The 24,563-nt window shown below is 37.7% G+C and overlaps 1 protein-coding gene across 1 annotated transcript; it reads right to left on the bottom strand.

Moving 5' to 3' along the window:
• Positions 1-14,530: 14,530 nt before the first annotated feature.
• LOC109245280 (olfactory receptor 4C46-like) lies at positions 14,531-15,460 on the bottom strand. The gene has a single exon (XM_019412584.2). The coding sequence runs from the start codon at positions 15,458-15,460 to the stop codon at positions 14,531-14,533; it is 930 nt and encodes a 309-aa protein (XP_019268129.2).
• Between the last annotated feature and the right edge of the window lie 9,103 nt (positions 15,461-24,563).

The following is a 24,563-nucleotide window of genomic DNA, read 5'->3' as shown; positions in this document are numbered from 1 at the left end:
TGCATGATTTACATGCTGTACTTTCCTATTACTTGAACCTGGTAGTTCAGTTATAAAGTCTCTTCTAGTAAACATTCTGAACATTGAAGGAATGATGTAGAAACACTGAGAGTGTTTTCCTTAACAAAAACCTAAACACACACACACACACACACACACACACACACACAGAGAGAGAGAGAGAGAGAGAGAGAGAGAGGGAGAGACAGTCTTAGCAGTGATCAATTGGTCCACTCAATTGTGAAACTTACTTTAATCTGTTACCTTGACTAAATTTATTTCCTGTTACTTTACCTCTCAATAATTTCTAGTTGCTTACAGTTCTAAATTTGGTATCTATCATTACACTGTGTACTTTTACACTTATACAATAATTATACTATATTATGTTGTCCCTTCATTCAGAATTTTTATGGGTCTTTTAGCATATATTCTTTTTTTAATTATTATTTTTTAAAGTTTTTTTTAAACTTATTTTGAGGTGGGGGGGGGCTGGAAAAGAGAAAGGGAGAGACAGAATCCCAAGCAGGCTCTGTGCTGTCAGTGCAGAGCAGGACGCAGGGCTCAAACTCACCACGTGTGAAATCATGACCTGAGTCGAGATCAAGAGTCAGACACTTAACCGACTTAGCCACTCAGGCTGCCCAATTTTCTTGAAACACAGGAGAGATTGAGACTGAAATTAAGGATAAATAGAGAACATTTGGCATAAATCAAGATATTTTTTCAAATGTCATGTTATCTTAAGCACCAGGGATTTGGAAAATTAGCTAAGGAAGCTCCAAATCATATTTGAAATTTTTCAAAAGAATTCTTGGAATCTATATTCTTGAGTGTCCCATACCCAGACTTCAGTAAGAGAAGATAGAGACAGGAAGGAAACAAATATTTCCTTATATACACCAAACAATGGAAAAATCCTTTTCTATTCTCATCACATATATCTTCCAAATAGTAGCACAATTAAAAGGTAATTAGAAGGTGCCAAATCGTTTAAGTATATTTACAACATATATTCGGGACAAAGCATAGTTTTCTCAAATATAAATGGGTTTCAGAGGTCAATCTTTAAAAACACAGCACAAATGAATAATGGGCAAAAGAGCTGATTTCAAAAGGAACTCTTCTTATTAAAAATAATTAAGCATGGGAAAAGATACTCAATGTCACTCATAGTTAAATACATTCAAATTTAAATTCCAGTTATATATCTTTTCAACTATCAGATTAACAAAATGACCTTTTTGATAAATGTCTTTTAACAAACAGTGCTGAAAACGATATGGGAAACAATCAACCCCACACATTTTTGGTAGGAGTTTAAGTGGGTGCAATCTCTCAGGGAGTGATTTTCAACATGGATGCTAATTTCAACTGCACCTACACATAGGTCTGGTGATTCTGTTTGCTGCAGATAATCCCACTCATGGGTACAAAGATAATCATAGCAGCCTTTTCCATGTTGGCAAACAGTAAGAAACAACTTCAATGCCCCTCACAATGGAGCCAAATGAATCAGGGAATGGTATTTTATGCAATCGCTGATAAAAAATGAAATTGTCAACACAATATGCAATGATTTCTAAAATATGCTGTAAAGTAAAAGAGTTCAGGACTGTCTGCTGAGGACAGCAATATTTTTATTAGCAATATCACACATGCATAGACTCATATCAACTAATTGTATTTGAGAGAGTACCAAAATAGCATAATATATGTGGCCTCAGGGTAGGAAAATTGCATTCTTGGTAACACAGTTAGGGGGATGACCTTCCTTTTAAAATATTGTCTTTGGTGAGTGAGAATATGTTATAATCATGTTGCATTAAAAATAAAGCTTTTAAACACCTTAGTAGATGGTTTGTTATTCACATTGGCATATGACTCATTCATAACACTGTCTTCTGATGTAGGCTGTGGGAACAGCAAGATTCTTGGAGCTAGAGTAAGATTGAGGAGTCTGAGTAAGAGGGTGATTCGGCTATAGGGACAGTTTTGGACTTAAGGCTCTTTACCCCATCATGCACCACCACACTGCCATTCGCTACATGTGCTCCTGAAGTCTTAGGAGTTTGCCAGATATGCTCCTGGTCAAACACTTCAGCAAACAGTAATGAAAACTTGTTTGTGGTTTCTAAAGATTAAGTATTATAAAAAGACACCTATATATTATCTATCTATCTATCTATCAATTATCTATCTATCTATCTATCTGTCTATCTATCTATCATCTATCTATCATCTCTATCTATCATCTATCATCTTCTATCATCTATCTATCCTATCTATACCTATGTCTATCTATCTATCTATCTATCTATCTATCTATCTATCATCTATCTATCTATCTATATCATCTATCATCTATCTATATCTATATCTATCTATATCTATCAATCATCTATCTATCTATCTATCTATCTATCTATCTATCTATCTTCTACTTATTTATCATCTATCTATATCATCATCATCATCATTATCTATCATCTATATATGTATATATCTATCATCGTCCTCTATCATCTATCTATCATCTACCTGATAGAGACTGAAACATTTGTATAGTTCACATAAAAATAAATATGAGTGACTTACATTAGAATGAAGCAACATAAGGTAGGTAATTTTTATCTGTTCGCTTATGGATTTAAGCACCTAGAAAAAATGTATATAGTTAATATAAGTATTCTTTGAGTGAATGGAATAATTAAGAGAATTTCCTACTGATACAACCCAATAGTGTTTGGTCCTATTCAATACTCAGTTACCACTGAAAAGGGAAGCCTACTCCATCCCAAATAAAGCCATCATCTCCATGGAGCATTTACTGGAACACTCAAAAAATGTTATTTCCAATTGACTATCTCTATGTCAGGAGCTGCTGTGCATTTATTTTATTTCCAACTTCTCAGTTTAGATTGTAAAGTACTTCCAGAAAATTCACCAAACTTTCTTTCCTTCCCACAAATGGCTTTTATGTATTAGATGCATACTGTGGCATTGATCAGATTAATTTTCCCTGAGTATTAAATACAACTAAGTTAATTCCCAACACAAATCTTACTGATTTTGATAAGAGCTTATGTAAAGGTTAGGATGTTCAGTTGTTCTGTTTTCTTCACAAGGTAATTTGGCCACTTTTTACTCAAATGAGAATTAAAAAGAACAAAAAAAAGTGTTTCTAAAGTTCTGTCTGATTATCTGGGACCAGGATCTCTTCAATGTCACTAAGACTCAGGTTCTTACCTGCATGCTAGAAGACAAAATCGGTCTCCGATTTATCCCACACTTTCTGAAATCCACGGTCACACGGAATTTTGACTGGGAAATGCTTCTCTTTTCCTTTTCCTATGGTAGTATTTAAATATGAATGATGATAGAGTCTGGGGAAGGTCATTCCCTAAAGTGTCCCTTCCCTTTTAATTAAGAAGCATGAACTAGATGTGATAAAGAACTTAATATTTAATATAATTAGATTACGAGAAAAAAGGTGATATATTCTTGCAGTTAAAGCTGTTTATTTGAACCATAAATGTCATCTTTTGACTGGAATAAGAAAAAAATATTATCTATAATCCAGTGTCCAAGACGTGGTTCCTGATTCCATTATCCAAGAAAATGAATTGGGACTTCTTAAAGAAATGGCTGATTCTAGGTATGGGGTGGGGAATGTACAAGATGAACTGGAATACCTTGTAATGCTAGAAAGTAAGAAAGTGCTAATGCACACACACACGTACGCTCACGCTGTGATGACAATATGCCAAGGGGACACAGGAGCAAACTGAAATAGCCCCTAGTGCCAAAAGCAGGAAAAAAATCGAGCAACAAAATAAATGACACTGAATTGAAATATAACTCATAGTATTAAAAATTCATGAGTTCATATTGATGTAGCAATGAAATAAATAGCTAATAAATAGGGGGTAATAGACAAATCTCCCATAAAAAAGAATTCCTAATGATTATGTAGGTACCCTGCGCTCAAAGAGTCATAGGATAACTCTCAATCCTTCCAAAAGGCACATTGTGGAATGGGGCAGGGTGGGGAGGTAAATTTATAGGGAGAAGAAATGTGACAAACACTAGCTCAACTAGGTGATCAAGGTTAACATCAACAGTGATGAGTCCCATTGAAAGTATATACTCACTTGTACGAAGTGATGAACATGGCACTTTTCCTCTGTGACCTCTCTCCCAATAACCCACAACGCCAGTCTAATCTTGAGTAAAATATCAGACAAACCCCAAATGAAAGTTTTTATATAAAATGTCTGGCTAGTTCTCAAAACGTCAAGTTCACCAAAAAAAAAAAAAAAAAAAAAAAAAGAAAAAAAAAAGAAAAAAAGAAAAGTTAAGCATACACTTATGATCAGCACTGAGGAAGGTGTAGCACTGTTGAATCGTTGTATTACACACCTGAAACTAATATATAATAAAGTATGAAACTGTATGTTAGTTATACTTGAAATAAATAAATAAGAGAACAGTCGGAGGAACTGTCACTGCCTGGAAGTGCTGAAGGAGACATTGACAATGGAGTGTAAGGTGGCATGCTGGATGGGGTTCTGGAGAAGAAAAATGGCATTAAAAACAAAGTACGGTAAAACCTTGGATTGCGAGTAACTTGTTCTGTGAGTGTTCTGCAAGACAAGCAAATATTTCAAATAAAAATTTAACTTGATAAACGAGCGATGTCTTGCAATACAAGTACTACATCATGCCTAACATCACACGATCACAAATGAGCCAATGGTTCTTCTCTCTCTCTGTCTCTCATTGTGAGATTGTGGGTGATCATCTCCTATGCTCAGATGCTTGGTCTCAGGCCATGGTGTTTGGTAGGAATCAGTGATTTTTCAGGAGGTTGGAAGGTGCCCGCAACTGGAACTAGTGTATTTTTTGTCACTCCAAAGCATCTATGGACAGTCCTTTGCTTTTCCATACAAGAGTAAGCTGAGGAATCCTTTGTTTCCTTCTAGGTCAGGCTGCCTGCAGATACAGACCCTTTCCTCTGCTGTCTTTTTGACAGTTATAGCAAATACAGTATATGACAAGTGCTTATTAATATTGTACTACAGTTAACATCCGTGCTAGCAAAAGATGCAGAAGAAGATTCCATTGAGCCAATAGATAGCAGTGATTTTGTTACTGATAGTGAAAGTCATCCCGCGTAATAATTCTCCACTCTCTTATTACCTTCACACCAGCCACGAAGATTTTCAAAGGAGAGTGCAGGTTAATTTGTTTATTTTTCTTATATGTTGTATTTTCTTTATTATTTGGTACTATATTACAGTATCGTAATCATTTTTATAAGAATATTTTTTGGTTTGTGGAATGAATCACCTGAGTTTCCATTATTTCTTGCGGGGAAATTTGCTTTGATATACAAGTGCTTTGGGTTATAAGCATGTTCCTGGGAATGAATTATGCTCACAAGCCAAGGTTTTACTGTACCCTGAATAAAGTATGGATATTAGTTAAAAATCATGTGTTCACATCAAGTGAATTAGTTGTGACAAATGTACCATAGTATGTAAGATGACAACAGGAGAAACTGAGTGCACGGTATATGGGAATTCTCTGTATCATTTCCACAATTCCCGTGTAAATGTAAACCTGTTATAAAATATAAAGTTTATTAAAAATAAACAGCTTATTTCATTTAAAACATCATCAAAGTTTACCTGTGTTTTAGCATGGCTCAGAAATTTCTTCCTTTTCAATGCTGGGTAACATTCCATTGGATGTATGCCACATATTATTTATTCATACGTTGATGGACACTTGGGCTGCTTCCATATTTTGGCTATCATGAATAATGCTGCAGTGGACATGAGTGTACAAATATCTCTTCCAGTCCCCACTTTCAATTCTTCTGCTATAACCCAGAAGTAGAAATCCTGGATCACATGGTCAGTCTATTTTTAACTTTCTGAAGAAAGTCATAGTGTGATTCACAGTGGCTGCGCCATTTTTATATCCATTTTTTTTGTTTTTGAAATTTGTTTAATGTTTATGTATTTTTGAGAGAGACAGAGACAGAATGCGAGTGGGGTAGGGGCAGAGACAGAGGGATCCAAAGCAGAATCCGAAGCAGGCTCCAGGCTCCGAGCTGTCAGCACAGAGCCCAACGTGGGGCTTGAACTCACGAGCTGTGAGATCACGACCTGAGCCGAAGTCGGACGCTCAACTGACTGAGCCACCCAGGCGCCCCACAATTTTTATATTTTTATGAACAGTGTGTACACAAGTGTTTACTGATGCTGAGTATCTTTTCATGTGCTCTTTACCCATTTGCATACAGGTATGTTTTGAGAAATATTTATTCAAGTCCTTTGTTGACACTGAGGTGTCAGAATTCCACGAGTTGCCATTTTACTCTGTTGACATTGACCTTTGATATGTAGAAATCTTTAATTTTGAGGCAGTTTAATTAATTAATTGATTTCTTCTGGGCCTGTGTTTTGGTGTCATATTCAAGAACTTAATGTGTAAGCTAATATCCTGAAGCTTTTTTTTTCGTTTATATTTTCTTCTAAACATTTTATAGTTTTAGCTCTTATATTTATGTCTTGATCCATTTTGAGTTTATTTTGGATATGGTATATGTTAAAGGTCAACCTTCATTCTTTTCCACATGAATATCTAGTTTTTCCAAAACCGTTTGTTGAAAAAACTCTTTTTCCCCTTGGATGATCTTGGCACCCTTGTCTTTTCACCATATTTATGATGGTGTATTTCTGGGCTCTCAAATTGATTCCATTTGTCTATGTGCCTGTCTTTATGCCAGTACCACACTGTTTTGATTATTGTAGCTTTATAATAAGCTTTAAAATCAGGAGATGTGAGACATACAGCTTTCTCTTTTCAAGAATTTTTTTAAGCTAAAGATCACTTGAGGTTCCATATGAACCTTTCAACTGAGTTTTCTCTACCTGTAAAATTATCATTGAGGTTTTATAGGGGTTATATTAAATATGTATTGTTTTAGATATTATCGACATCTAAACAATTATTGAATCTCCTGATCCATGAAAAAATGTGGTATCTTTCAGAGTACACACACACACACACACACACACATACATATGAAGAGATTTATTATCAAGAATTGGCTTTTGTGTATATGGAGGCTGGAAAGTCCAAAAGCTGTACAGTCAATGTCCCATTCTGAGCCTAAAGACCAGAAACTGCTATAAACCAGTAAGAGCTGATGTCCCAGTTAGGGTCCAGAGGCAGAAGGCTGCTGTAGAATGAGGAAGAATAATGTGTCAGTGTGCCAGCCATCAGACAGGAAGAGATAATGGTTCAGTTCAAAGGCTCATGGGCAGGAAACTTCCCTCTTACTCAGGGGAGATCAGCCATTTGTAATTTTCAGGTCTTCATTTGGTTGGATGAGGACCCTACATCAGTGAGAGCAATCTGCTTTATTCAGTCTACCAATTCAAGTGTTAATCCCAGTCAGAAAAACCTCATACTCATGACACAAAGCAATAGTCAAAAAAATATTTTGTGCACCCTGTGGCCCAGGCAAGTTAACGTATAAAATTAGCCAACACAAGTCCATTGTTTATCAACCTAGCACCTATACATATCACCTTAAGCCATACTTAATCTCTAAATAAAGACAACACAAGGTCACAATTCCACCTAACATTATACAACTGTCCTGCATACAACTGAAATGCACTAAACTCTCCACAAGAAGGGAAGGTAAAGTTTTGGGGTGATTATTTTCTTCTTGATATTCAGTAAGTTAAATACTGTGGTAGAAACTAAGAAATACAAAAATGGCATTATAGAAAGGAAGCCACATTTTTGCTAGTGAATCACTAAGGATAACAATGTGTGGTGCCTCTCCCATTTCTATCCTTTGATTACAGGACCTGGTTATGGGAGGAACAGCAGCATATAATGGGTGCTGATTCAGAACACACACGGCCTTCCAGAGAACTGAAGACTCTTGCTCCATCCCTGCAAGGTATTGCCACCCAGCTGGTACTATAACTAATTCTGTAAAGGGTCATCCCACCATTTTATCAGGACAATTGCCTCAAGATAATGGCAAATATGGCAAGACCAGTGAATTCCACGAACATGAGTCCATTGTGACACTTCATTTGCTGTGAAGTGAAATCACTGATAAGAAGCAATGCTGTATCTAAAACTATGATGGTGGATAAAAAAATTCTTTAAGTGCATGGATGGTAGTTGTGGCAGAAGCATTGCATGCAGGGAAGGCAGATACATATCCAAACAAGTGCCTATCCCAGTAAGAACAAATTATTACCCTTCCATGATGGAAGCAATCCAGTGTAATCAACCTGAAACCAGGCTGATCATGCTGAGTAATGGTGCCATATTGAAGACTCAATGTTGTTTCTGTTGCTGGTGGACACTTATCAGTGGTCATGGCCAGGCTAGCTTTGGTGGGTGGAAGTCTATATTGTTGAGCTCATATATAACCTCCATCCCTGCCACCATGGCCACTTTGTTCATGAGTCCATTGGGAGATGATGGGAGTGGCTGGGGAAAGAGGCTGACTGGTATCCACAAAATGGGTCATCCTATCCACTTGATTATTAAAAATCCACCCTTGCTGGTCAGTGTTTGGTGAGCATTCACAAGGGACATAAATATCTTCATGTGTTTTTACTCATTCATAATGGTATGTAAACATGCCTCTTCCTCAAATTTTCTTGTTACCAATTTTCCAATAATGTTTCTTATAAGTCCCTGCCCATTTAGCCAAACCACTGGCCAAAACCCATAAATAAGTATACATTGCACATCTGACCATTTCTCCTTCCATGAAAGTGAAGAACCAGGTACACTGCTTGAAATTCTACTCATTGAAAGAATTTCCCTATGACATTGACCGTTAGGGATTTTCCGTAATGGGGCTGTAGTGCTGCATCTATTCACTTTTGAGCTGTGCCCACATATTGCTGTAGAATTATCTGTATAATAGCCCAAGTCGAATTATCTAATAGCCCAATTATCTGTATAAGGCCCAAGTCTTTTTTCCTTCTGTCAATTGATCACAGTGAACTCCCTGCCCCCCCCCCCCCCCATAAGGCCTTGGGTGTAGGCTGGGAGAGAGAAGGCATTGTAGCAAAAGTGGGGACTGTAACATTTGGCCATTTTTTTCATGTAATTTTGCCTTCGGTTCCTGCTTGGGTCAGATCACATATACAGCAGTCTCTTTATTTTGGGGGAATATGTTTCAAGATCCCCAGTGGATGCCTGGAACTGGATAGTACTGAACCCTATACATACTATGTTTTTTTTTCTATACATACATACCTGTGATAAAGTTTAATTTATAAATTAGGCACAATAAGCAGTTAACAACAATAATAAAATAGGTATGGTTATTCCTTTTATCCAGTGCACAATTAGGTTAATAAAAGACCATAGGCCCCTATTGGAGAAGACTGAAGGAAGGATTAATATATACATTTTTGGCAAAAAAAGTGTATACATACACACACACATTTTTGGCAGTGTCCTGGGGTTCTTCTGTAAGGGATCCAATCTCCCCTTGATTCAAGGAATTTTGAGTCTATAAACTGGTTCCGGTCTGGAAATTGATTGCCAGACCATGAATCTCTGTCTGTATGATTAAGTTACACTTTTGTTTACTTAACCTAGAACTTTTTTGCTAACACGGATCAAGTAAGACTTGAATAGGCTTCCTCTCGATTTCGCTTCTAGGAACACCATCATGAACTAGTGAACACTTTAAGTTGGCTTGTATTGATTATTCTGACTGCTATTTTGATTCCGCTGTCGTTTATGGGGAGCACACCCACCTTGCCTTTAAGGAGGCTGAGTATTGGGGCACGTGGATGGTTCGGTCAGTTAAGCATCCAAGTTTTGATCTCGGCTCACGTCATGACCTCACAGTTCATGAGTTCGAGCCCCGTATTGGGCTCTGTGCTGGCAGCATGGAGCGTGTTTGAGATTCGGTCTCTCCCTGTCTCTGCTCCTCTCTCTCTCATGCTCTCTCTGTGTCTCTCTTGGAATAAATAAATAAATGAATAAATAAATAAATAAATTTTAAAAATTAAAAAAAAATAAAAAGGTTGAGTGTTACCACTTGGCCACTGTTACCTGGGATCACATAACTCCCCCTGCACTGGGATTTCCCAGTTCAGTGACCCTAGCTCCCACGAGAGTTTTGGCCTACAGAAAGCAGTGTTGCAGAGCTTTTCAAGGGTGCTGGGACTCACCTGACAAATTTATTTCTTATGGTCATGATCAAAGATGTATCTTCTGGACACTCCCAGGATGGTTAAGTATCTTAAATGACAAATCCATTCTAACCCTACAATTTCCCTATACCTTTATTTTATTTTGAGAGAGAGAGAGAGAGCATGGGGTGGGGCAGAGAGAATGGGAGAGAGAGAATCCCAAGCAGGGTCTGCACAGTCAGCTCAAAGCCCCACTTGGGGCTTGATTTCATGAAACGTGAGATCATGACCTGAACCGATATCAAGAGTCAGACCCTTAACTGACTGAGCCACCCAGATGCCCCTTTTTTATACCTTTAAATCTCTCCCTCCACATTAAACCAAAGAAGGTGTGGGTTTCTAATTTGCTTACCTTTGGTTCATGTTTTAGCTAACAAGCTGAAAAGCTGTTAGCTTTTCCTCAGTCCCCCAGCTGCAACATTAAATGAAGAATCTCAGGGTGCCTGGGTGGCTCAGTTGGTTGAGAGTCCAACTTCAGCTCGGGTCATGATCTCATGGTTCATGGGTTCGAGCCCCACATTGGGCTTTCTGCTGTCAGCTCAGAGCCTGGAGCCTGCTTCGAATTCTGTGTCTCCCTGTCTCTGCCCCTTCCCCGCTCGTGCTTGGTCTCTCTTTCTCTCTCTCTCAAAAATAAATAAAAACATAAAAAAAGTAAAAATAAATAAATGAGAATCTCTACTTAGTGAACCCATATCGATGAATTTGGTTTGGAGTGCCTGGGTGGCTCAGTCAGTTAAACATCCAGCTCTTGATTTTGGCTCAGGTCATAATCTCACAGTTTGTGAGATCAAGTCCTGTGTCTTGTCCTGAGTGGGGCTTTGTGCTGGGTGTGGAGCCTGCTTAAGATTCTCTCCCTCTACTGCTCTCTCTATAAACAAACAAACAAATAAATTTGGCTTCATTGAATTTTGTTTCTCCCATGATTATCCTATCCTTTTTTTTTTTTTTTTGAAAGAGTGGGAGCAGGGGAGAGAGGCAGAATGAGAGAGAGAGAGAGAGAGAGAGAGAGGGAGAGAGAGAACCCTAAGTAAGCCTCACACCCAGTGTGGAGCCCAGCATGGGGTCCAGCGCGGGGCTGGATTCCACGACCCGGGTCACCTTAGCCAAAATCAAGTGTTGGATGCTTCCCCACTGAGCCACCCAAGAGCCCCCATCCTATATTTTTAGTATCCGTTCCCACATGTATTCCACAGATTTCTGTCTTTAAAAATTGGAAAACTCAAGTTGTTATTTTGGAGTGTAATATGCTCCTCATGGATTATACTTTGTACCTCACCTTTAGGGGCCTGCAGGGACTCAAGTCTAGTTATGGGTCTAGGAGCAAAGAGAGTGGAGGGGTGGGTCCTGAGGAGAATCAGCCAGTTCTTTCAGGGAAACCGCCTCCGGAGGGGCCATTACAGTTTCGTCAGGCAATGCACAGTTAATCCTTTAGACTAAGAGGGAGAAGCCACTTCAACTGGCAAAGAAGACCCATATTCTCTGTTTGTTCCCTCCTCCTCCCCGTAATCTAAGGAAGAATCTGGCTTTCATCCATGACTGTTTTTTCTCAAATCGTCATCCTATATCAAGTTCTTTTGTTTATACTCTTAAATATTTCTTAAACTCTTTTCTATCTTTCTGTGTCAGTCTGGGTCCCCTAGATGCAGACTCTGCGATGGGGAGTTTTAGAAAAGTGATTAACAAGGAGAAGGGCTGAGAGAGAAGAAGCTGAGGAGTGTAGTAGGAGAAGAAAGTTGGGGTCCCAACTGGAGCTTGGCTTCAGCCTCGAGCCATGGGAGCTCTGGGGTTTACGTTGTAATACAGGACTGGTTCCGCCTTGAGTCAAAGGAATGAGCCTTTTTTACCCTTGTTCCTCTCATTCATTGGCCACTGCTGGGTCCTGGGATGGTGGGCATAGCCTACAATTTTCTCTGGTGCAAATGTACAGAAAATATGGGGCTCTGAGCTCTGAGCTGTTAGTAGACCAGACACACAGCAGCTGGGGGCACTGGAAGATTGAAGAGAAATGGAGACGGACACAGCAGTGCCCACAGCATTCCGCATCCCCACTGGCGCCACCAGAGTTCAGGCCTCCATCCTTTCACACCCAAATTACCACAGCAACATCCCAACCTCTTCTGCCGCCACTCTTGTCCCTTTCAGTTTCCTACACTGACAACCCATATAGTTATCTTAAACTCATATTAAAGTGCATCACTCACTGGCTTAAGAGGTCTTTCCGTATTTGCCCCGTGGTATTTAGCGGTAAGATTGAACATGATTCTGAGACCAGTCTTCATCTTCCCTGTTCCTGTCTATCCAGGTTCATGTCACGCTGCCGACCATTTTTAAGCTCATTGTCCAGCACATCGCCTGGCACGCGGTGAGAGCTCAATAAACAATTGTTGAATGAACAGATGAATTAACAACCACATGCACACTGATTTTCACCCTCTGGCCCTCGTTATATATTCTCTCTGGTAGGAATGCTCTCACTCCCCCTGATGCATACATGCTCATTCTGCAAACCTGGTTTCAAGCTTGAAGCTTCATTTTTTATGTCCTTTCATCTTGGGAACTTTCCTGAACCCCTGAGTCTTTGTCGTGTGTCCCTCCAACATGCTTTCATAGCACCCTGTGCTGCCACTATCTTACCATTTATAACACGGTGTCGTCATTTTCTGCTCCCCTCCGGGTGCCTCTCAGTGGAGCCTAAGCTCTGTGAAGAAAGACCCGGGTTCCTCTCTATTCACCACTGAAGCCCCAGCAACTATCGATCTGTCTGAGCTATTCTTTGGGATCAAGAAATGTCTGTTGATTAATGAGGGAGGGATGGAAGGAATAAATGGGATATATTTATCCTGAAGTTGTTTTGTGTGTAGGGGGAGCCACGTATGTTTAAAAACACCTTTTCATAATGAAATGTTACCAAAAAGTAATCTAACTGATGGAGAAAAATAACAGAAACAGCTCACATTCATAAGATGATGAAATCTTGCTGAGAGCAGGGGGAATATCAAGGTAAGCTATTCTCGTACTGAACACCTCAGGTTCAATTTTTTTCCTCATTACCCAGTTTAAGCAGGAGTAAAAAAACAAATTGTGGTTTCTCTAAGAGATCTAGCCAGAGTTCTGAGTCGGAATCAGATAAAAGGAGGAAAAAAAATTCCCTACCCACCAGTATTTTTTTTCTCTACATTTTATTGACTTTGTTCACCTTCTTTTATACTTTTATTTTTTATTCACTATTTATCACGCACTATACATTATTCTACTTGTAGAAGGTATTCTGAGTTATCAGGTAAGTACTTTATGGAGTATAAATGTATATTAAAAAATAAAAATTTCTGTCTGACATTACAATATTCTTTTATTTGAGTCATTGCATTTTCTATGGCTTACCAGCATAAGATGGGTGACGTGAACAATACAAAATGATTCTGAAGTCTGCGAGGAAATTTGGACACATGGCATAATATTCTTCACTTAGCTCTTAGAGGTTAAATGGGTACATACCACAATATTACAGTGAACTAATTATCATAAACTATGTTATAGTTTTCTATAAAATTGAGTTAAGTTATTAATGAAAAGTTCTTAGAATTTATAGTTAATGAATTAATATAAATATCATATACAATAGTATAAATAACTATATATAATTATGATATATAATATATGTATATAATAATATGACATGTGTACGTACACCACATTTTACATATTATATATTATATATGTGGCATCCGGCATAGCCTTTAGTTCATGGTAGCTATTATAATTATCTTTCTATCATCTTTGCCTGGTGCTGTATCAGAGCGTGTAAGAGCACGGTCTTATAAATCAGGTATATTCTGATTAATGACTCTCATATACCTATTTTGATACTTCCCCCTTCCGTTTCCTCACCTATAAAGTGGGGATAATAACAGTGCCTATTTCTTTGGATTGTCCTAGAGATTGGTGCTCAATATCAATATAATTTTACATTAGAATTTAATTTTTAATTTCTTAATTAGAATGAAAGCTTATGAATCCATATACATGAATGAAGCTAGGAAAACTAAGCCCCAATTTGGTAGAGTTGTCCAAATATGCAAAGAGTGATCCTGGGTTAGTTTTTTGTCTTTTTCTTGCACCCATTTCTGCTCTTTTCAATGCAGCATCTATGATTCATACCAGTCATTTTTTTCCTTCTATATCTTATAGGTATTCCTTGCTGAGATCATCCAAAATGTCTTTTCGATCCTTGCTTCCATTGAATCAATGTTGTGCTTCACGCATATTTATTTCTCCCCTGAAATAGCTTTCCTACTACACAATTTCCTAATGGCATTTTTCATCTGGTCATTTCTCAAGGTATAGATCAAGGGATTTAACATGGGAGTTATCGTAGTGTAGAACACTGCCACTGCTTTGTCAATAGATAAAGTAGCTGCGGGTCTCATGTACACAAATATGCAGGGCACAAAGAATAAGACGACCACCGTGATGTGGGAGGCACAGGTGGAGAGGGCTTTGCGCCTTGCCTCCAAGCTGTGGTTCCTTAGGGAGCGCAGAATGACCACATAGGAGACCATCAAGAGGAGGAAGTTTAAGACACAGATGAAACCACTGTTGGCAGCAACAAAGAGCCCTAGAGTGTGGGTATCAGTGCAGGCAAGATTGAGCAAAGGGTTCAGATCACACATAAAGTGGTCTATGACGTTAGGGCCACAGAAGGGTAATGGGATGATAAAGAGGATCTGTATGGTTGCATGAAGAAAGCCTCCCACCCACACCACTCCCATTAGCAGGCCACACACCCGCCGATTCATGATGGTCGTGTAGTGCAATGGCTTGCAGATGGCCACATAGCGGTCATAGGCCATCACAGTAAGCAGGATGACATCAGCACCTCCAAAGAAATGTTCTCCAAAGATTTGGGTAATACATACATTGAATAGGATGGTCTTCTTCTTACGGAGTGAATCTACAATCAGTGTAGGGGTATTGACAGAGGAATAGCAGGCATCAATGAAGGAGAGATAGGCCAAGAAAAAGTACATGGGAGACCCCAATAATGGGCTGGCAGTGATAGTGACCACGGTGAGCCCATTTCCTACCACAGAGATGATGTAGATGACCAAAAACATAACAAATATGATTTTCTGCATCTTTGGATTCTCTGTGAGCCCCAGTAGAACAAACTCCGTCACGTTGTTCCTATTCTCCATTATTTCATATTATGGTTGATTACATTACCTGAAAAGAAAAAGCTTTTTTGATTAATGCAACCTTGAATTTATTGAGGCTCTTCATCTAGTAAATAACAAATGCCTAGATTCTGTAGAGTTGTGGATTCTCACGAGGTTTTTTTGAGATAGAAAGTAAGATCTGAGTTTTTGACGATGACTTAAATTATCTCCTGGGTGAAGATTCTGTTAACAGCATTGACATGAGAAACTTTGTAAACACACAGGCAGGAGATCTGTGTAAACACACAGGAGATCACCTGTGCACACCTCCTCATCTGAGAAGACTTAGGGCCTATCTTGAAGTTGTCGTATTGCAGCTAAGTGTGAAAAAAGTGGTAGGAAATGGATGTAAAGGCTATGAATGCAACGCTAGGAATTTTTCCTTTATCCTTAGGAAATGGAGAACCATGGAAGGTAATTGAGAATATGAATGGGAGGGCGAAGAGGAGTTGGAGGAAGGGTGAATCTTGGATACAACTCTCGTAAAGACCTTTGTGCGTCTTGGATGAAGTCGGCTGAGGGTCAGTAAGGGGATGGAAGTCAGAGAAAGAAAGCCCCATATCCAAACTATTTATAATAGTTGACAAAAAGTGTAACAGGGTATTTCTTAAGAGAATAGTATAAAGGGCTCTAGGAGTTACTATAAAGTAATTGATAATGCATGTTACCAAATGCCAGTAATATTATAAAAGATAATAAGTATATTTTTAATGATTTATTGCTATATGCATGGCATGGTAGTAACCTGTGTGATTTACATTATTTCATCCATTTTGCAAATGTAGAAACAATCTCAGAGACTGATGTTAACAGTAATAATAATGATACTATTAACTAAAACTACTAGATACTTGTTGTGTTCTGGTTTTGCAGAAATGTGGTTGTTTCATCGTCACTACAAACCCATGAGATGATGGAGCACCTTGATGGCTCATTTCATTAAGCAGAGCCCTTGGTTCCATCTCAGGTCATGGTCTCGCAGTTGTGAGATCCAGCCCCGTGTCAGGTTCCACGGGGAGCCTTGCTTGAGTTTCCCTCTCTCACCCTCTACTGCTCGTGCGCTCTCTCTTTCTTTCTCTAAAAAACAAACAAACAAACAAACAAACAAATATATATATATGATTACCACTATTATTTTATACTTACTGTATACAGTAGGAAATACAATATAGAGAAGTTAAGGGTCCTGTCCAAGATCAAGCAGAGAATAAAGGGCAGAGCCAAGATTATATCACATTATACTTGTTGACTTTTTTCTTCCAAAATTTTAATACATTCCCTACATTGTTATGTTACTACAAACAATGCTGAACTCGTTATCTCTTTTTGATATGACCATAATAATTATAATGACTTTAATACCACTTCAGAAGCAAGTGTTCATGAAGCAATTTCATCAACAGACACACAAACACACACACACACACACACACACACACACACACACACGATCACCAAGTATCAACACATCCAAATCACTAAATACATCAGAATCACTAAATATTAACAAAAATGTGGTGCTGCTTTCATTGAATATCCCTTTGACCTTGGCCTCTTCCACAGCCCCATTTCCTCCCTTCCCAATCTGCTTGCAAACATGGGTCCCCAGACTCTGCTAAATGTTGAAAATGACTACCACAGTTGTTACGTGTAATGTATTGGTTGTAGAACTAGAGAGACCATATTGGAATCTTGCCTTTTCCACTTGCAACTTCTTTTATCCCAGGTACATTTATTGGCACCCTACATCCTTGTTTCCTCAGGTATAAAGTGACAATGATAATATCCATGTCCCGGGTGTTATGAGAATTGATTGAGGAAACATACATGAACATAGCCACCACATTACTGTGGGCACACAAAAAACTTACACCAATTTTTGTGACTGTGCCTGCACCTAGGAGATAGAGAGAATTGGCGTTTTGAGCGAAATACAGAAAAACATTTGACCATGCAACAAGCTCAGGAAGATTAATCTCTAATTTTACTTTTCAGGAAGGCACAGAGACCCACATTATCTGTAGCAGTTAATCTAAGGAAGGGCTGTCCCTGTTCATGCTTGGGCTAAATGACGGATGATCTATTTCATGTATTACTCATATGTATGTCTTTTCTGTGTTTGGAGTGTATTTACATTTGATTTTCATGCTCATGATTTGTCTTGGATGTTAAGGGAGAGGTCTCGTGCAATACCAAGTGCCTGGTTGGTCAGAGAGCTGGGTCCTACAACATTTCACAATCTCTATGAGCCTCAGATTGTTCATTTGCCAAATTAGGCCAATGACACTTATCAACTATCTTCTGAAGAACCTGGGAGAGGATAAAATATTACTATACTTAAAAGTGTTGAAACATAGTGATTACTATACAGAGAAGGTAACCCTCTTTAAGATGCTTCAACGCTGTTGAAAAACTTACCTTGTACTCTTAGATGATCTTAATGATGTTTGGGGGTTTTCAGAAATAATCCCATCTTCTAACTGACCTCTTCTTGGATAAGAAACTTACACTATGAAAGTTATGGCACACTCAGACTGAGACTACTTAGGTAATTCAGTAACAAATCAATAGCTGTGCAGAAAGTGTTTCTATTAGTCCAAATCTTTCCTTCTAGCCTAAAGCCCCAAAGTTGTTCATAGAAAGCCTGGGATTTAAATTTAGAGTGAATTCTTTTGATACACTGTGGAGAAATGACCTACAGATGGCTCTGGTCCTAGAGGCAAAAGGTAAGAAGTGTGGAGGAAACACTTTCAAATGAATCATTCCTACCATAATGAAACTTGCTCTGAAGATGTAACTTCTCCAAAATATTTTCACCTTGCACTGCATGGATATTTAAAGAGGTTTCCATAAAGGCTCAAGGACCTTGTCTTTTAACTGCTGCTTTCTCTCTCTGGAATTAATTATCCCCTCTGACGGAAAGGCTTTGTCTTAGAAGTAGGTATGCTGAAGAGACATGTTTGAGAAATGTCCGATTTTGAATAGGGAATTGCATTCCCTGTGTTTGGAACCTGAACTTACGAGAATTCCCTTTCTCTATGTGAATCCGGATTTCCAAGAAAGCTGGATGTCAGGGGAATAGGAAAATGACATAATTCCAGAGTGGGGACCTGTGATGGAGTTAATCTGTTGACCTGTGTCACAGACAGAACTTCTGCCTTCTTAACAATATTAACACTTTTCTGTAAACCTGTTCCTGATTGCTTGAGTGCTAGAGCAGTGAGGGCATAAAATCAATGGAATGGCAGCCATGAAAGAACTTGACTCCAAAAGTTGTTGGTCATATTCATCAGAGGGCTATGGAAAGTAAACAGAAATTCTAAGTCTCCCAGTTAGTAATCTCTGGGACTTATGGTCTGGTCAGTAAGGAATACTAGGCAACATTAAAATTGTGGAGTGATATCAAAACACAGGCAAAAAGTTCTAATTTTAACCACCAGAATTGTTCCACATTCTTGTCACTTGCTATTGTTAATTATTTTCCTTTTAGTCAGTCTAGGAGGTTTGTAGTGTTATATTATTGTGGTTTTAATTTGCTTTCCCTGATGACTAATGAGGTTGAGCATTTTTTTTTCATATTATTGACCATTTGTGTATTTTTTAAAAAATTTATCTTCAAGTCCTTTGTACAATTTAAAAATGGCAGTTGTAGGCTTTTTATGACTATAAAAATTCTTTATACATTCTAGATATAGACCTTTCTTCATACCTATTTATATGTATATACACATATGTAATAAATATAAAATATATATTTATAGTTTGCTTCCTTCCCATAAAAGACTCTTAAATACAGAGAACAAACTGAGGGCTGATGGGAGGGGGGGGCAGGAGAGGGGAAAATGGGTGATGGGCATTGAGGAGGGCACATGTTGGGAGGAGCGCTGGGTGGTGTATGTAAGCGATGAATCATGGAATCTACACCTGAAACCAAGAGCACATTGTATATACTGTATGTTAGCCAACTTGACTATAAATTATATATTAAAAATTATATATATTTATATATAACTTATATATAATGCCATGTATATAAGTTGTACATAATATAAAATATTTATACACAATATATTTATATAGTTTTCTCCTAGTCCATGGATTGCCTTTTCATTTAAAAAATTTTTTTAATATTTATTTTTGAGAGAGACAGAGACAGATGCGAGTGGGTTAGGGGCAGAGAGAGAGGGAGACACAGAACCCGAAGCAGGCTCCAGGCTCCGAGCTGTCAGCACAGAGCTCGACGTGGGGCTCGAACTCAGAAGCTGTGAGATCATGACCTGAGCCTAAGTCGGACACTCAACGGACTGAGCCACCAGGCGCCCCGCCTTTTCATTTTTAATAAGATAACATCTGCCAGTAGAAGAGTTAACATATTAATGTTTCAACTTTCAGTTTTTCTTATAGTGCTTATCGTGTGATACTTAATAAGTATTGATCTACTCCAAGGCTAAAAATAAGTTTTCTAGTATTTTTATGTGTTTAGCCTTCCACACCTAGATCTCTGACTCATTTTGAGTTAATATTTGTGTGTGGTGGGAGGTAGTAGTGGAGGTTGGTTTTTTCTCAGATGGATATCCAATTGACCCAGCATAGTTTTTTTGGGAAAAAAAAAAAGAGTCTGTTCTTTCCCTCACTAAATTACTTAATACTTTTGTAAAAAATTCACCCACTGAGGTATTTATGGACAGTGTATTTTGCTTCAAGGATCTATATGTGTATATATCAATACCACAATGTTGTTTACAGGAGCTTAATAAGGTTTTTTTTTTATTTAGATAGAATCAGCTCTCTACCTGTGTTCTTTTTATTGAGATTGATTTGTTATTCTAGATTTCTTTAATATTGTATATTTCTATACAATAGAATACAATTTCAGAATAGGATTGCCAGTTTTTCCAAGCATTCTGTCGGGAGTTTACTGGAATTCTATTGAAATTATGAAATTAATGTAGTTAATATATCAAGTCTTTGAATCCATTATCATTGTTTGTTTATTTATTTATGTATTTACTTTCACACATTAGTAGTGTCTTCTGAGTTTCCTATACGGGTCTTGAATATATTTTGAAAACGTAATTTTCAAATGTCATGATTCTAGTAGTATTTTATATAGAATTTTCTTTGTAATTTTAATTTCTAATTGTTGTTATTATAAAAACACACTTGATCTTTTGGATCGGCATTGTATTTGGTAACCTTGCTAAATTAACTGATCAGATTTATTAGATTTTTTTTTGTAGAGCCTTAACATTTTCCACTTATACAATCGTGTCATCTGCACATACATATATTTTTACAGTTTCAATATTTTTCTTTCTAATCTGTGAGTCCTTTATTTCTTTTCCTTGCCTTATTGCAAGGGGTGGAGCCTAGGGTACAATGCAGAAATGAAATGGGGAGTGGGAAGACTGTCGCTTCCAATCTTAGTACTCACCATAAAGTAGGATGTAAGTTGTGGATTTTATGCAGATGCTTTTATCAGGTTGAGCAAGTTCCTCTTTATTCTTTATTTGTTTAAAGATTTTTTAAAAAATCATAAACCTAAGCTGGAATTTGTCACTTTATATGCATCTATTAAAAGGGTCGTGTGTTTCTTCTCCTTTTTTCTAGTAATTCAGTGAAAATCATTGATTGATTTTTGAATGTTGAATGTTTTATTCCTGGCAGAAACTCTACTTGGTCACAGTAAATTATTATTTTTAAAAAATGACCGATTTCATTTGTTAGTGTGTTGTTTAAAATCTTTGTGCGTATGTTTGTAAAAGATATTTATTTGCCATTTTCTTTCTTGTAACGTGAGGACCTTTAGACGATGCTGCTTCATAAAATGATGTGCTTAGTATTCTTTCCTCTATTTCTGAGACAAATTATGGAGAATTTTAGGGTCAACTTTATCTTTCTACCAACAGGGTTATTGATATTTTGATAGAAATTGCACTAAATCTGTAGATCACTTTGAGACGTATTGCTATCTTAATTATACTAATCCATGAATATGAGATTTTTTTTATTATAAGGCTTCTTTAATTTCTTTCAAAAGTGTTTATGGAAAGAGCATAAATGTCCACCAACTGATGAATGGATAAAGAAATTGTGGTTTATATACATAAGGAATACTACGTGGTAATGAGAAAGAATGGAATATGGCCTTTTGTAGCAATGTGGATGGAACTAGAGAGTGTTATGCTAAGTGAAATAAGTCATACAGAGAAGATTCTATGTTTTCACTCCTATGTGGATCCTGAAAAACTTAACAGAAGACCATGGGGGAGGGAAGGGGGAAAAAACAGAGAGGGAAGGAGGCAAACCATGAGAGACTTTTAAAAACTGAGAATACACTGAGGGTTGATGGGAGGTGGGAGGGAGGGGAAAGTGGGTAATGCGCATTGAGGAGGGCACCTGTTGGGATGAGCACTGGGTGTTGTATGGAAACCAATTTGACAATAAATTTCATATTAAAAAATAAGTAAAAAGAGAAAAAATGTTTTGAAACTTCTTTATTTTTTCCTTTCTCAATAAGATGCCTTTCATTTATTTTTTAAATCTAATTTCTCTAGTAAAAATATTTTTAAAATTTTATTTATTTATTTATTTATTTATTTATTTATTTATGTATTTTTAACGTCAACTTTATTTAGTGAGCATACAGTACAATATTGTCTTCGGGAATAGAATTCAGTGATTCATCACTTACATACAACATCCAGTGCTCACCGCAACAAGGGCCCTCCTTAATACCCATCATGCATCTAACCCCACTCCCACTTACCTCCTCTGTCAACCCTCAGGTTGTTCTCTATCGCTAAGAACTTCTTGTGACTTGTTTCCCTCTGTCCTCTTTCCCCTTACCTTCCCATATGTTCATTTGTTTTATTTCAATTCCACATGTGAGTGAAATCATGTGCTGTCTTTCTCTGATTGACTTATTGTTCTTAGCATAGTACTCTCTAGTTCCATCCTCATCATTGCAAATGGCAATATTCAGTTCCTTTTGATGGCTGACTAATATTCCATACATCCATTGTATGCATATATACAATTACAAGTCTCACATTTTCTTTATCCCTCATCAATTTATGGACATGTGGGCCCTCTCCATAGTTTGGATATTGTTGTTGAAGCTACTATAAACATTGGGATGTATACACACCTTTGAATTCATATTTTTGTATCCTTTGGGTAAATACCTAGTGAAATTGCTGGGTAATAGAGTAGTTCGATTTTCAGTTTTTTGAGGAACTTCATACTGTTTTCCAGAGTGGCTACACCACTTTGCCCTCTCACCGACAGTATCAGAGGCTTCCCTTTTCTCCTCATCCTCACCAGCACCTGTTGTCTCTTGTGTTGTTAATTTTAGCCATTCTGACAGATGTGAGATGGTGTATTATTGTGGTTTTGATTTGTATTTCCCTAATGATGAGTGATGTTGAGCATCTTTTCATGTGTCTGTTAGTCATGTGGATGTCTTGTTTGGAAAAGTGTCTATTCATGTCTTCTGCCCATTTCTTAACTGGGTAATTTACTTTGAGTTTGATAAGTTCTTTATAAATTTTGGATACTAGACATTTATCAGATGTGTTATAAAGCTGTAGTCATCAAGACAGCATGGTTCTGCCCCAAAAACAGATACATAGTTCAATGGAACAGAATAAAAAAAACCCAGAAATGGACCTATAACTCTATGGTCAACTAATCTTCAACAGAGCAGGAAAGAATATCCAGTGGAAAAAAGACATTCTCTTCAGCCAATGGTGTTGGGAAAACTGGGAAGTCACATGCAGAAGAATGAAACTGGACTGCTTTTTTATACCATATGCTAAAATAAATTCAAAATGGATGGAAGACCTAAATGGGAGACAAGAAACCATCAAAATCATAGAAAGAAACACAGGCAGCAACCTCTTTGGCCTTGGCCAGAGCAGCTTGTTACTAGACATGTTTCTGGAAGCAAGGGAAATGAAAGCAAACATAACTTTTGGGACTTCACCAAGAAAGAAAGCTTCTGTACAGCAAAGGAAACAATCACCAAAACTAAAAGGCAGCATATGGGATTGGAGGACATATTTGCAAGTGACATGTTTTTTTTCCTCACACTGCATGGAGCCGAATGCATAACTTGAACTCATGACCCTGTGATCAAGACCTGAGCTGAGAGCAAAAGTTGGATGCTTAACTAACTGAGCTACCCATGCATCTCTCTCTGGTAATAATCTTTAGTAAAATGTTGAATATAAGGAGTGAGAGTGAGCATCATGGTATTGCTCTGACTTTCTGAGAGAAATATTTTGTGGGATGTGGATGTTTGTTGAGTGATTTGTCTAAATTATTTTTCTAAAATCTATATTCTTTGCTATGTGTGGTTATGAAAACTTATCTCTCTCTCTCTCTCTCTCTCTCTGTCTCTGTATCTCTTTTAAGTAGGCTTCACACCCAGTGTGAACCCATTTCAGAGCTTAAACTCACGACCCTGAGATCAAGACCTGAGCTGAGATCAAGAGTCGAACACTTAACCAACAGAACCATCTAGGTGCCCTGAACTATATCTTCTATTAGCTTAGTGGTTAGCTAGGTATTTGACAGAGACATCTTTGAACAATTCACACAAAAATAATGATAACACTGATCTAGATCTATCTTCGGTTGTGTTCAGACTTTTGTGTAATGTCGCTTCTTCACAATATATTGAGGCTTTTTAAAAAATGATCTAATACTTAATTGTGTAAGTCCTCCATTTACACAAGGCAAATAATGTGTATTCTTTGTTATTTATATAATTTTATATATACATCTATATCCTTTTAAACTGCATTGTCTTTTTTAAAATGTTTATTTATTTATTTTGAGAGAGGGAGTATGTGCGTGCAAGTAAGGGAGGAGCAGAGAGAAAGGGAGGGAGGGAGAGAATCCCAAGCAGGCTCCCCGCTGTCAGCACAGAGCCTAATGCCGGGCTCCACCTCACAAACCATGAGACCATCACCTGAGCTGAAATCAAGAGTCACTTAATTGACTGAGCCACCCAAGTGCCCCTAAACTGCATTATTCAGATCTTTTCTATCCTTCCTGACATATTGCCTGCTTTTCT

The sequence above is a fragment of the Panthera pardus genome, unplaced genomic scaffold, assembly GCF_024362965.1.
Source record: "Panthera pardus isolate Hobbes unplaced genomic scaffold, ASM2436296v1 HiC_scaffold_12, whole genome shotgun sequence".
Classification (NCBI taxonomy): Eukaryota; Metazoa; Chordata; class Mammalia; order Carnivora; family Felidae; genus Panthera; species Panthera pardus.
This window is presented reverse-complemented; position numbering and strand designations above follow the sequence as displayed.